Below are 15205 nucleotides of genomic sequence, written 5' to 3'. Positions count from 1 at the left end.
AATTTCCCTATTTTGAGCCATTACAAATTTCTAAGCAATTTTTCTTTGGAAAAAGTGGGTTGTATCAACCAGTCACTGGTCCTGTAAGAGGAACACACAGTAAATGGCTTGATCTCTCCCCCTTAAGCAGTATTCTGGAGATGAAACTGTTCCTTAAGAACAGTAATGAACATCTTTTAGTCCAATACACTTCAAAGTTAAAGGAAAATTCTACCCACAAGACCTCATCTACCAACATTTAAAAGGCTTATTACACACTCTGTCACAAACGCACAGATTTGAAGAAAAGAGTTGAAAATTCAGTTGTAAGGTTAAGTATTAGAGAAATTACTTGTATGTTATGGCCAAGGGCAAATCAAGGGACCAATGAAAAAAACTAGACACACACAAAATACATCTTATGGCAATGAGAATGCAAAGTGTTTAAACTGTTCTTATTTATTTTTTTAACTGATGATTTACAAGGCCTTGATTATTAGACAAAATAGCATATCTTAACTAACCTCAGGGAAAAAAATGATAAAATATAGAAGGAAATGATATATAGTTCCATAGAATATATCACACCTAGTGCACACACTGCTTCAGTTCTTCTCATCAGATCCCAGCCATTATTTATAGGATTTTTGAAATGAAATATTTTGGTCTAGTCAAAGTGTAGTGTATAGTTTCAGACCACTGATTTAGGCTCTAATTCTGACATGATCCTACAGTCTGTACTGCTGCAGCAGATCTTCCAAAGTTTTTAGTGTAATCAAAAACTGATCTAGACATTTTTGAGCAGTTAATAATAGACAAGAGTTATAGACTGCAAACAGTTCAGTATGATATATTAATTGGAGCTAAAGTTCTAGTATGCTTATTGCAAATTTCTCTCAATTTTTAACAAGCAAAGTTTCTTTGCAAACATATTATTGCTGTGGATAATAAGGCTGTTGAGGAAAAGGGTATCCAGGTTGTTGAGGTCCCGGATATGGTGCTTGTCCAGGGTTTTGATACACAGGTGAAGGTGCATATGGCAGATTATACTGGCCATACATGTATGGATTATAGCCCATTGGCATTGGCATCTGGCAATACCTGCATGGGACACAAACAAACAAACAAACAAACAAAAACCCCCACACAATTAGTACCCAAATGCTGATGTTAATTATTTGCAAAAACAGGTAACTCATTAATAGACACAAAAAGACAAAATCACTGCATGTGTAGCAGAAGATGTGGTAACTTTCAAGGAACAAATAGGATCAAAAAAATGTTTTAACACATGGAACAAATGCAGGCAGAAGGTGGAAGAAAGCAATTAGCTGGAACTAGAAGGACTGATCTACATCAGTTCTCTTATGTTTAGAATTATTGTGCATATTTAACATTTTCAGAGCCTGCTACTGAAAGAGACAGCAGCTGCCTCCAATTCCTTGTGATGACTCCAAAAAGATGAGGAAAAAGCATAAGCAGAAAGCCTGCAACTCATCCTGTATTTTTCGTTGTCTCTAACATCATACGAAGATTTGGAAAATGACGTAGGCCAACATTTATGAGATAAGCAACATCAACTGACTATGCAAGGGCTGGCAACAGTCCACAAACCAAGGTTAGAAGAACTGTAGTCTCATCTCCCTCCTCCTCAAAAAACACAAATGTCCCAACAGGACTTACATGATTAAAACTGAAAAATTTTCATCCCTCAGGAACACTAAAGGCATCTTTGATTGTTACAGTGATTTAAATATGTCACATACAACAAAACAGGTGCTCTTAGATTACAAGATAATGCATAATTACGTAAATAGTCTCATAGCTTACCCTGGGTAACCTGGATAAGTTGGGTAAGGAGGTCCCTGTGGCTGTGAGGGTGCAGTGCTTGCTGCAGGTGCACTGGCTGCTGGACTAGCAGCAGGAGCAGCAGGAGGAGCTGCAGCAGTTGCAGAGGCTGCTGATGTGGAAGAGGGACTGCTCGCTGCAGAAATTACAGGTGGTGGTGGCCGTGCTGGTGGCTGTGGTTTAGCCCCCTAAGAAGAGAAAGTGAATTAAGCTAGAGTTTCTACAGAGATTCTGTATTTACTTCATACAGATACTGATTCAAACATGCTAGAAAGCAATAAGCTTTCCATTTCAAATCTATAAATTATGAACCTCAACACTGTATGATAAAACATGTGCAAAGTTTTTAGAGTTCTCTATTGCACTTTAACACATTTCTAAATACATTAAGGAGTGATATACACAAATCATAAATCAGTGCAAGTTTCAAAGTACAGATGATCTTCTGTTTTCAACACACTGATTCTGCAGCATTTATTTACCACTATGGTTCTGGGTGCTGGAGTGGGAGTCGATGATGAAGCAGGCTTACTTCCTGCAGCTGGTGTAGCCTGATATGTAGGCAGAGGAATAGAGGGAGCACTGGGCTCCCTAGCAATGCTTTGTTGCAAATCTCTATAAAAAACAAACATACAGTTTAGTTTAAGAATTTTGTCTGTTACACATTTTAGTAAACTGAGTTTAAAAAAAGGAAATGAAAGACTAAATCTAATATTTAAAGCATAATCAATATGCTAGCTCACAATAAATTTGGAGTCCAAGTCCCTTTCACCACAGAAACAATTTCTCTAGCCAATCCTTCAGTTAACTGTTACAGGTATTTTCTGACAATGTCTTTTTTTTTTTTTTTTTTTTTTTTTTGATGTTCCAACTCAATACTGGGTATAGTTAACAGAGTTAGCAAAAAGCTTTGGAAACAGAAATTATAGAAAAATCAGGACACTTCTAGCAACTTGGAAGTTTGCTGAGAACCTAAGGGATCCTTCAAGGCTATGCAAAAGAATAAAAAGTAAACTTCATGAATTTTGACATGTAAAGAGATGCTCAGACACAGAAGATAAGCAATTCCATATTGCTTGTCGATTGCCCTAAATTAAATATTGCATACATATACCATGTACCTAACAGAACAATAGAAAATTAGTTTCCCAGATAGTTTGCAATATCGTTTATATCAGGGTAAACTATCCCCCTCCCTGCCAAAAAAAGGAGGGAGTGAGGCAAAAATCTCCATGTCTCAGCACACCAGCTCTCAGATTTTCTGTTGTGTCACCTCTACTGCTGGAATTACTTGTGCAAGATACAAGCAGGCTTTGGTACCGTGTTATACTTTCCAATTTTACAGTCAGCTTTTCATGAAAACTCCTAGGAAGCAGTTCTAAGTCACATATTCAGAGGCATGTAGCATGTTTCTCAAAAAAGAGATAAAGCTGAATATTTGAGATTTGACAGATTCTTCAAAGACACTTTAGGAAACATTTAAAATATATCAGACTATTTCACATAAAAATATGATAGATAAGATATACAGCAAAAAGTTACAACTAGAACTTGATACCTGGCATTCTGAAACAAAATGCTAGGGAGACTGACAAAGATATACAGTCTAGTCAGAAACAAACTAAAGGCTCCTATTTTATAGCACATGAGCATGACCTCCAATGAGGGAGAACAAAACTGACAACCTTATTGGGAGGGGAAAAAAAAGCAAAACAAAAAAAAAAAAAATAAGAACAAGAACTTCCAAGTAAATTGTCCCTGCAGTTACCCTGAAGTGTCCCCAGGAAAGACAGGTGGGGGGAACACCCAAAGACAACATTGTCCTGATGCATTGTTATATATGTATAGCTCTACTATTTGTTGCAGATAGTGGATTAACTATTTAACATTTCATTATCCTGAAACTACCCAAAAAAAAAAACAAAAAACAAAAAACAAACTAACATCTTAGAAAAAGATGGGACTAAGTGATGGAAATAAAGTGATTTTCTTCTTAAAATGCAGCAGCAAAGATCAGTGACTTATGGAACAGTGCTAATGTTCAAAGACTGAAGTATATTTTGAGCACACAGTGACTAAACATATTAAACACAAAGTTCTTAGAACATTGTCAAAAATATCCCTCCCATGGATAATTATGGCAAAATATCTCCAGTTTTAAATGAGATACCATCTAAACAAATACCTATATTCACTAAGAGAAGGTATGTCTCAGCCTACTTGGTGGGGCAGGGGAGAATAGGAATCCAAACACCTGGAGTATAAATCTCAGGTGCTGAAAAATAATACCACAAAAGGAGGGAGAAAAAAAGGAAAAAAAGGAAAAAAAATCCACCAATCATTTTATTCACTCCACTTAAAACTATGGTTTGAGCATGCAGAAAAACGCATTTGGTAGACATGTGTTTCCCAAATCTGATCATTTCACCTAAGTCTGCTAACAGTTTCACGTTGGTGAACAGTTAATACATGAAACAGTAAAAGGATATCAAGGCAAGATTCAGCTGTATGTTATATCAGCAGTAAACCTACAGCTTTAACACTGAATGGTAACAAATTGGAAAAGTGAGATATTCAGACCCAAGCCTCAGTCAGGCAGCCTACACCTTCCAACCTGCATGCATGTAAGAAAGGCAAGAGAGGTGGAAGGGGCTGATACAGTTGCTAAGAATTAATTTACAAGCACAATGCCCAAACAGAGGAGTACTACAAAGGATATGGTTAAAAAAGGTAAGATTTAAGGGTTGAGTATTTGCTTCTTGACACAGCATGTGCACAGAACAACTGAAGTTTAACCAATTAAAACTTTAGTAAGCACCAGCCCTTTTTATGAAAGGTTGTGTGCTTTGCCAAGTAAGAGCAATGAAAGGACAAGCCTTTTCAGATACACTTTCAAGTTGAGAGCCTTAATTAAAAAAAAAACTTCGAAGCATACTATACTAGCCTGTTCACATCTGGGGGACAACAGCAACCTAATACTATTTGCCCTTCATGTGAAGGACAAAAACTCCTTCCCCTACCTTCAGCAGCATAAACAATCCACATAGTCTAAACAATAATAAATTAGATGAGATCAGACGACAGGAGCAGATCTTTAAGGGTTTCTTTTCCCTGCTGGGCACATGGGAGTCAATCATATGCTGAAGCATTTATCTGACTACTGAAACCAAAATGACAACAGGGAAAAAGTAGGAGAAATCAGAAATTCCTCAAAGGAAAAAGAATAAAATAGAAGATTACCAGATACATGCTGAGAAGAACTGAGGGTGAAGTTATGGTAAGAGGAAGTATACCAGTTCAGTTTGGCCTGGTTCTATGGGAACAGCAGAATAGAATTCCAAGGAGAAGTCTATTTTTATTTCTTCTATTACTTTCAGTGGGGGTATTAATATTTAAGGATCATATCTGTATTCTTCCCTTCTCATTTCATCAAGTAACATAATAAACTCATCCCCAGGTCCTCAGGTATGAATTTTTGATAAATACTTATCATTTTCTAAAATGCTTTATTAAAATACTGGAATCTTACTTAAGCAGTTCATCTCTTTCAGTCTTGCGAGCAAAGACAATGTCACTGCATTTGTTTTGGAATTTCAGAAGGATTTCTGTCAGCTCATTGTAGAACTAGTGAAGAAAAAAATTGACATGCTCAGTCAATACTCTCAGACTCCACACTAGCATATTTATACATACTGACCCAATTACAAGCACTGTATTACTTCACTGCCCAGAACCCGCCATTCCAGTGGAAGCTCACTAATACAATTGTTCTTGTTTTCAAAACCATACATTAATCAGCTGATGTCCATACCTGTAATATCATACAACTGCACATAAATGTATTATTAAAAAAACCCATAATTTAAAACAGTTGAAAAAATGTATTTGAAAACAGAACAAGACTTGATAATTTTAATGATGATCTATTCTTTTTAAATGTTTTTAACTGCCTTCAGTCAGTTCCATGCATTTCATTTTTATAGACATTTCAGAATTTTGTTTTCTTTTTTACTCTAGTGGTTGGTCTGTCGATAAACTAGCAGAAGTGCTTAACACAGAAACAATAAGACATTTTCAGAAACCCAGGTCAAAAAAAGTCAGCTAAATAAAACTTGCCTGATCTCTCCTCATGTATGCAGTAGCACTATATAAAACAAATTTTGTAAGGTGACCAATTACCATGGGAGAATAGATGAAATAATTCCTCTCATGAAATGTTGAATCTGTGCACTTCTGCATTAGTTACTCAGCTGTAATTAGCACCCTTTCTTATTTTAATATAAACCAATGTTCAGAAAAGCTTACTATTCAGACAGGAACAAAAACGTGTTTCATAGCTGTCAAAACAATCACAAAATTCAAGCAGCTCACTGTCCTCACTTCAACAGTAAAATCCACAAGAATGTGCCTCTCACCTAGCATGTCTGCAAAGTTCACTATGATTTATGATTCACATCTCACTGTAGAAAGAAAAAAAGTCCTTCCCATTTCTTAAGTATTACTGTACCTTTGTGCCTTCTTTTAAGTTGGCAACAAGTTCAACAAAGTTATCGTTTGCTACCGCTAAGTTCTTCAAAACTTCTTCTCTTAAATTAGATTCATTGTTTGATTGCTTCATCTTTGAGAATTCCTGATGTGCACTCTTAAAAGAAGGAAGGGAAAAAATGAGTAATGAAAATAGTGCAATTTAGTTCCCTGTACGATTCAGTTTCTACTGGTTTTTTTCTTGCTCCTTCCTTCTATTCCTTTTTTCCCCAGTATCTACCTTTCCTCACCTTCCAGACACACACACTGTACTTCCTGATACCTGCTAATTACCAAGTGCCATAGCTACTTCAGAACTATACATAATTAGCTGATACCTACTGCCAGTCAGCTAATATATCTTCTCTGTTCTGGTCCACCTCTAGCTAATTTCCAAGTTCATACTGCAGACTCTGTTTCAGAGGAGATACTAATTAGGGTCCCTCTGCTATATTACCTTCCATTGATGTTCATAACATAATACTGAGAGTTGTTATTTTACAGAACTCTACCTCAAATTTGGTTGATGTCAGCAAGCTATTAAAAGGACAGGGAAGTGGAAAACTGACAGAAAAAGGATGACGTACATCTCATTTTCTTTGAAAACCAAACTTCAAAGGCTACTTCAGCTGCCAGAAGCAACCAAACTTGAACTCCAAGATACTGGAACATCAAAGAAATATCCATCAAGATTTAAAGAGTACAGACACAAAGATAACTCTGAATTTAAAATTCTTGATTAACTTGGGCCCCATGGTCATTTAGAAACAGTTTTCTCCTTTTTGGAAAAGTTTCTTACTGATATTCTTGCAGGTGCAAGTTGTAGTTAAAAGTTACAAGTAATTTCACACACAACTAGCCTGACCATAACTCAAGCCATTGGTTTTTGGTTTTTTGTTTTGTTTTTTTTTTAAATCCAAGCACTAAGACTTCCTCTTTTGCCAGTTGTTTCAGGTATCTGTTTCTAATGCTATGGCAAATTAAGGTGTTTATAACCACACATGGGAAATTCTCATCAATTTTTACTTTTATGATTTTGTATTATAATTCTGTATACTGATGAGCTTCACAGATGCTGCAAGTCAAGCATCTTCTAAACTGCAATTAGGAATGTACGAAAATGTACTTCAGAGACCCAAAACACCTTCTAGCAGACGGTGATGGCAAGTCTTTTGTTATCCCAAAAAGAAATATATCAAGATGGGATAAGAAAAAACAAACAACAAAAAACAAAAGCAAAGCAGAACTTCTTACACAAAGAAAGCTTCTTGCAAGTGCAAAAGCATCTGCCAAACTGTACCAAGAGACAGTCTGAGAGAATTTACATTGGCGCTCTGGGATAGCCTGCTAGAAATTCAATTTCTCTTTAATGGGAGAAGAGGAAAAAAAAATGTATCCCTTAGTGATCAGGAGACTAAAGGTGTAACAAGTGTTCTGTGACAGAATCATAAGCAAGACAGAGTAGAAAACAGAGATTTCTACAGCACTGGGAAGGTAGAGGAATTCTTGCTACCAGGTTTAAGAGGAAGGATGACATATACAGTGTGTTGTACCTGAATGTTTTTCAGAAGTTCCTCCTGCTTCTTCAGGGACTCTTGCACTTTCTGTGTGTAACTTCCATAAATTCTGTCTAACTCAGTCACAGAAATAGCCTCCTCGTTTATAGCACCATCCTGTGCAAGTGCAGTCAGGAATTTGCTTGTCATGTCAAAATTTACTGACTTCAGGTCATTTTCAAGTTGTTCTCTCTCCTTCTTAACTTCATCGAGATTGGCTAACAAAGTCCTTAGGACATTAACAACCTAGGCAATAAAATTTCCAAAAGAAGTTAATATGTTTTGGTGAATTCCTACAAACACACACTCTACTTAGTTTCCATCTTGCACGCTTTACCAATGCTAAAATGCCTACTGCACAAGCTTTTGTATATAAACGTGCTTAAGATGACATAACAAGACAAGTTGCAAAGAAACAAAGATCTTTATTTTTAAGCTATAGTCTTCTCTGAATATTTACCTTCACCAATAACACTGAAAAAAAAAAAAAAAACTTTGTAGTACTTAAGATCAGATAGAGAATCCTACTGGAACATACAACAGCAAAAATTTGACACCAAAATACACCAAATTCCAATCACTCCTACAAGGCAAATAATCATACTGATATAGGTGAGCTGAGTTCCTGGAAAGCAACTTCGTCTAATCACCTAATACTTTCAAATACCGGACAATATCTTCCATATTGCTTATATTGCCTGAAAAAGCTGAGCACCATCCCCAACCACCCTATGAAAAGAAAAAATTATCAAGGATTGCTCCTTTTGCAATATCTGTCAACCAGTCCCACTCTACCTTGCAATTGAACTTGTTTACACTAAGTGTAACAAAATATATTCTAGCAGATTTTAAATAAAAAATAAAATTAAAACTTTTTTCAAAATAAGTTAATTACCACCTGTCTCAACGGTGACAGAAACAAGAACAGCTAAGGATCAGCACCCACACCAGTTCATTAAGAAGGCTACTTTGTTGAAATGAATACCATTTCTATTCAAAATAAAGACTAATTTCTGAGCCTTACCTCACTTCCTTGTAACGTTTTTGCTGGGTTGGCAGAAGGAATGGCTGCATTGAGTTCTGGCTCTGGCTTACACAGAAGTGCAATTGTATCCCGGTGAGACTGATAGCGTTCTTTAACCTGCCCATCTGCTTGCACAGCTTTATTCAAAATATTATGGAAACTGGCTCCCTCTGGTGGTGGGAGAGAAACATAGTTATGTTATTTCCAAGCTAGTTTTATCCAAGCCTTGCACCAGATCAAATTTTCACACTTTTCAATCTTTATACATTTCTATAGACCTGTATACTATTGTTATTAACACTTAACTTTTAAATTTAACTTTTATTTAAGTTTTAACACGTGCATAAACTAGGAATTCTCTAAAGAGGCACACAAAAATATATTAAAAAACAATGGTGTGAACTGCTCAGATTTTAAAGCCTGTAACTTTGTATAATGAAAGACAATGGTATCCATTCCTCATTAGCTTCAAAACAATACTAATTAAGCACACAGATAGTGATGATCATATAGTGATGCTCAGCAGTTTGTCAAACTACTGAAAAACTAAAAACTTCTTCCAGATGAAAAAACCCTTAGACAAGAAATATAAAAAAACCCCTAAAAAATCCAAGATAAATACACTAAGTTATACAATGCACTTAATTGGTAATTTCAATCAGATTCACAAGAGAGTGGCCATTATATTCCATATATATTCCATTATATATGATTTTTGAAACATAAGCATGCAGTGTACTCCAGAGGGCAAAAGCAGCTGCTAATCTTCTGCTACGACCTCCAGCCATCTCCAGATAATGGCAGGGATTGAAATAAAGCTATTTTGACAAGTTCTCTCCTAAATCAGGATTCATCTCTTTAGAGACAGTATCAGAACACTGGAAGCTACTTTAATTTACACAAGAAGAATCAACATTTTTAGAACATCCCAGAATCCAAGAGATGAAACATGAGTTTTACCTGCCCTTAAAGGCTTATAGAGTTCATTGGATGGCGTTCTCTGCCAACGTTCTTTGAATTTTGTTTTCAGGTCATTGTCTGTATTTTCTTCTTCATCTAATAATCTTAGTGACTACAAGAGTTAAAAATGTTACAAGCATTATAACTCCTTCTAAACATAAAATAGATAAAAAACATGAAAAGTATACAGCTATTTTAGGAAATATCAAGAACATTTTTATAAATTTAAATTTTGCAAATACAAAGATATAAAAGGCAAGATTCTCCCAAATTTTTTATAATGTTATTTTCTCTCTTCCCACTTAATTTTAAGAACAAAACAATTGTAAGGGAAAATCCACATGTGACAGCACAGCTTTTGTATATATGGACTTTACACTTAAATGGCATGTTTTTAAACCATTATTAAAATTGCAAGCATTTTGGTCATATGTGTGCTTTTCTATTACCATTTAAAGAGATCAAGCTAAGGGTTTTTTTGTTTTCTTTTCTTTTTTAAGAATATTTCAGTGTTAGTGGTTGCTGAGCTTACTTCATCTAAGATTTCTCTGTTCCTCTGTAGCAGTTCAGGCAGATCTTTGATTAGCTGATCAACAGTTTGAATTCCTCCCTGTTCAATCACAGACTTAGACTTGTTTAAAATAGACTGAGGAATACTATCACCAGACATATCTTCAATAGCAGCAGGAAGATTGAGGGAAGCCAGCACTCTGAAAAAGTCACCACGTTACATAATGATTTGTTTGCAGCGTTAGATGGTTCTATCCATTCTATCTAGCACATCATGTTGCTACCCAAATTAATAATCATACCAACTCAAGTGTAAGAATAAATGGAAACAGAGCATAATGTACTCTTGGATATAATTTACAAACTGAAAACTTTAAACTTATTCCTGGAATGTACCTTACCAAAAACTAGTTTTGAAGCTCTTAAACTAAGCAAACACTAGTCTCGCCCCTTTGCATTTTACACTTACAAAATGTGGCAAGTGTTTTGAGTATTAACTGCCAGGTAGATAAATGATCATCCGCCTTGAGTTACATGTTCATTTTTCAGCTCGATATAAAAAATTTTAGTTATTATAAATAACAAAACCTTGCAGGAAAAGCATCACGTATTGAGTCACTAGCTCAATCAAGCTGACCACCGAAATCCGAAAATCCTTCTTGGTGAATGGTACTGGAACTTTGGGCAAGTGTCAGGCATATTAACTGAGTAAAGACTGAAGAAAATGAAATGTCGTGTTCCTAATATGCATTCAGTCTTAATGTCTACAGACAAGTAGTTCTAAGCAGTTCTGCTATGGCTCAAGTTTGCCAGTCTACCACACAATAATAACCAACTTCTACTGCAATCTGGATGCCTACAGGCTGCAAGGCAACCAATGCTTATTGGTAGTTCCATAAAATCCCCTTGATAAAGTTAAGAAGATGCCAATACTTACCCATTTGCCAGATTTGTGGCTTCTCTCATTTGAGCTATTAACCTATTTACTAGATCTGCCCTTCTTTGGTTATAAACACTCACAGACTGCTGAACTTCCAATGGAACCATCTTCTCAAACAGGTCTACAATTAAAGCAGTATAAACAAATTGCACTATGAAGGTAACATGACACAGTAAAGATCACAACTCTTTAGTACAGGTTTTACTACAGAGATTGATCTAAAGAGTTTAGGATACTCTTGCCCTCCACAGCCGCCAAGTTGTGTGGAAGAAAAAATATATAGATATCTCAAATTATTTCTACAGGGCTTTATCTTAATACATTCCATTTCTGTCTTAGACTGAAATGGAGGTAGAAATAATCAAATGCATTATATTTAAAACAATTGTAGCATTACAAAGCAGGTTTTCCTTAAGGTGCCATTTCTAATTTTGCCTTTTAAGGAAGAAAAGGAGAAAGGGATGACTTTTCAGAATTCCCATGCTCAGCCAACAAACTAAAAGATTTTTCAGCTTTATGGAAGACAAGCAACCAAGTTAGTGAAGACTTGCATAATTTGACACTTCTCTATTAGGGTTCATTCTGAAATTTAAAAATTGGTTTAAGACAGAAAATACAGTAGCTGGGAAAATCCTTAGAAAGAGGGCTTGCAAAAAACCACGTACATTGCAGATATTTTTAACCTGCAGTTTAGTCTTTCAGTACTTTTGCCATCAAGTAGCAAAACAACAAACTAGAAAGACAAATGGTATTTTCATCAAACACACCAATGTAAGCTTACTACTATTGAAAAGCCAACATCAGCATTTTCATGTTAGAAATGAACTTCAGTGGCCGTGTGTGCTCCACCCACTTTGCTTACCAGTGAATTTCTGACTGAGGGGAACAACAACTGGAGTAGACTTCACAAGGCTGGCTTTTCCAATGGGCTCTAAATCTTTCAGGTCAGGAACACGATCATGGTAAATGAAGTCATTATCTTTTTTCGCAGCTGTAAGTGCCCGACTGATTTTGTCAACCAGATCTTTAACATTTATATATTCATCATAACGAGATGCCACTGTTTTTACCAAGTCTGCTGCGTGCTGAAAAATAAAAATACAGTTAAAATTCAAATATTACCTTTTCTTCCTTCCTTTTATATATATATTTAGAAAAACAGATAAGCTTCCCAGTCAGTCAAGGGACTTTACTGCCAAAACACGATTGATACTATTTTTTTCCTTACATAAGAAAATATTCTTCTCTTCATTTAAGTATCAAAGAGGAAAAAGCAAAGTTTATTAAAATAGTTTATCCAACATCAGTGAGCAAGTCAATAGGTTCATCCCACAAAAGCCTCACAATGACTCCCCCAAATCCAAACAAGTGATCATAGGTTAGAGAAGCAAAAACATTTCAAAAACTTCACTCACAAAAAATGTCACCATGTCATTTTCATGTTCTTTCATGAAACCCACAGCTTGCCCAAATCGTGCTTGCTTGCTCACATCCATGAAAGAAGAGGTAAGGCCAGAGTCCTGCTTTTCATGTCTGCCACTACAACCTACCTAACCTTGAGTTCAGAAGCTACAGAAGTGATGCTGGGAGGGGATCCTGGAACTCTACTGCAGACAAAAATAAACTACAAGGTCTGCTGTCTCTTCACTTCTATCTGTTCAGCCTCAATGCTGTCCTGAGGTAGGACAGAAGAGATCTGGTTCTTCCCTAAACCCAGTTTACTGCAAGACAAATACAGAACAAAGCATTGTCCTTAGATTGCATATCTGTGCTATCCTCATCATGTTTTTGCCGCAGGTGAGTAAAAACAAAACATTAAGAGACATTGCCAGTCCAGTGAGGCCAGGTTTAAATAAATGTACAACAGTTCAAAACCTCAAACTCCTTGGGATTGTAAAATGGAACCTGAGCTACGACTGAAATATATTTCAAATTTGCTGAGATTTTTTGCCACTTTCCACTGTGCCAGAAACCACACAACAGTGATGTTTTCCAATACCACAGTCTAACTAGCATTTGCCAGAACTAGAAAGTGACAAGAAAAAAAAACCCAAGGCCTGTGTGTGTATATACTTTAATTTGGAAGAGTTTACAACAATGCATTGGTTTTCTTCTCCAGTTTAACCCACCTTTGTTCTCATTTTAAAGAAAGGGAAGTAAAAAGAGAGCATTACTTCATAGTAATGGATTTCCTCAAAAAAAAATCATTAGAAAGGCTACTAGATCTCTAAGGTTAATTATAGAAGTACTATTTTAATGACTACAGGGGACAGGATTTAAATTTCTTCTGACTAAATGTACTAAAGAGACAGGATTTTAACTTCCAACTACATGGTCTTCGTGAACCAGTTTTGAAATAAGAAATCACAGTGTTATTTCCCCTCAGGCTTCACTAAAAAGAAAATCTGAGCTACTCGGCATAAAGGGATACTTCCTGTAATAGAACATAAAGAAAAATCATGGACACAAACTTTCCATTTACTACACAAATTAACAAGGACAGTCAGTAAACCTGATGTAGCCAGATCCGTCAGAAGAGAGCATTAAAAAACCCCACACATTCATATTCTATTACAGTGGAATCCTAGAGAGCGCTCTACCAGATAGATTTGAAACTCCAGAGTAAGCAACAGATAAGCCTTCATCCATCAACAAGCAATTCGACACTGCTATGAGAATTTCATATAGGCACCTCAGTGTTATACAAGCATGCAAAGAAAAGTTTCAAGCTCTACCTAGCACCAAGTCAATTAATGCATAACAGTAACTCTCTTGCGTGTCAATAAACAACAGCATCACTAAAGTGGCACTTCACATTTTATTTTTTCAAGGACAAGGAGACTTGAGAAAAGCAGTTCCTTTTAATCAAATTTTCTTCTCTAGCATACTTAAAATATGAAAAGGCCTTAGCTGTTACAACATCCATACCCAAGTCCCCTGGAAACAAAATGCAGCAGCAAAAAATTTAAATAACCAAGACAGGAAGCATATGAAAATGTAAAGATATAGATGTAACATGTCAAGTAGCATCAAACTGCCCAAAATGATTGAAATACATTGTTATAAAAGTTACAAAGCTACTTATCTTTGCAGCTGCAAATAATTTGATTCATGTAATAAACATGCTATGAGCTTTTTAACAATTCTGAGTTAACTTTTTAAAACAGGATTTAAAGTTTTCCCATATGGAGGGCGGGGGAGGAGTATACAAATTACCCACCTGTAACCTCCCAATTTCTTCACCAAATTTCTTCTGCTGTTTTGCCAGGATAGATTGATGGTATTCTGCATTGGCCTGCATAATGCAGTGCTTTGCAGCCAGAACAGGAAACACCTCCTGGAAATAAAAATACTGACCAGGGAAAGTCCAACCACATAAACCACCACAGACAACATGGGATGCAGGAAGAAAAAGGAAGAAGAAAAGGAAATTAGAATCACCCAATTAATGGTTTAGATAGGTTAAAACATTAGATGTAAATGTCAGACACCATGTGACTTCGCATGGATTGAATTCAGTGATTTTTTTTTAATCTGTTGCTGCAAAATTCTTAAAATAGCCATTATCTTAGATGAACTACAATTTACACTCAAGCCATGAAGTCACAACATTTACTTCACGAAAATTAGAAATGCATGCATATATTAGAAAGGACAGCTGCAAGAACACACCCAAATGTCCCCAAGACAAAGTGTTCTTAAAAGCGGTAGGAAAAGAGAGGGGAAAAAAAATGAAGACATGAGCAGACCTATCAAGAAAGAAAGTTTAAAATTATGAAAAAAAGGAGCAAATAAAGAGGAACAATCAATATTGAGAAGGAAACTAATTAAAAAGATACTTTTTTAGATTTTATATATAAATGC

At 35.8% G+C, this 15205-nt stretch overlaps 1 protein-coding gene across 2 annotated transcripts in view; it reads right to left on the bottom strand.

Annotated features, from left to right (window-relative positions):
* Positions 1-413: 413 nt before the first annotated feature.
* PDCD6IP (programmed cell death 6 interacting protein) overlaps positions 414-15205 on the bottom strand; it is a 32154-nt gene continuing 17362 nt past the window's right edge. Inside the window, exons 7-18 of one of the 2 annotated variants that reach the window (XM_026101314.2) lie at positions 14562-14693; positions 12204-12426; positions 11339-11462; positions 10424-10601; positions 9892-10003; positions 8932-9101; positions 7905-8153; positions 6335-6469; positions 5357-5451; positions 2310-2442; positions 1810-2015; positions 414-1080 (exon numbers count right to left, since the gene is read on the bottom strand). In XM_026101314.2, the coding sequence (XP_025957099.1) occupies positions 912-1080; positions 1810-2015; positions 2310-2442; positions 5357-5451; positions 6335-6469; positions 7905-8153; positions 8932-9101; positions 9892-10003; positions 10424-10601; positions 11339-11462; positions 12204-12426; positions 14562-14693 (1926 nt within the window). In that variant the 3' untranslated portion in view covers positions 414-911. The remainder of the gene's footprint in view (positions 1081-1809; positions 2016-2309; positions 2443-5356; positions 5452-6334; positions 6470-7904; positions 8154-8931; positions 9102-9891; positions 10004-10423; positions 10602-11338; positions 11463-12203; positions 12427-14561; positions 14694-15205) is intronic. The other variant, XM_026101315.2, reaches the window with a different exon arrangement.

This window comes from Dromaius novaehollandiae, chromosome 2 (genome assembly GCF_036370855.1).
Source record: "Dromaius novaehollandiae isolate bDroNov1 chromosome 2, bDroNov1.hap1, whole genome shotgun sequence".
NCBI lineage: Eukaryota > Metazoa > Chordata > Aves > Casuariiformes > Dromaiidae > Dromaius > Dromaius novaehollandiae.
This window is presented reverse-complemented; position numbering and strand designations above follow the sequence as displayed.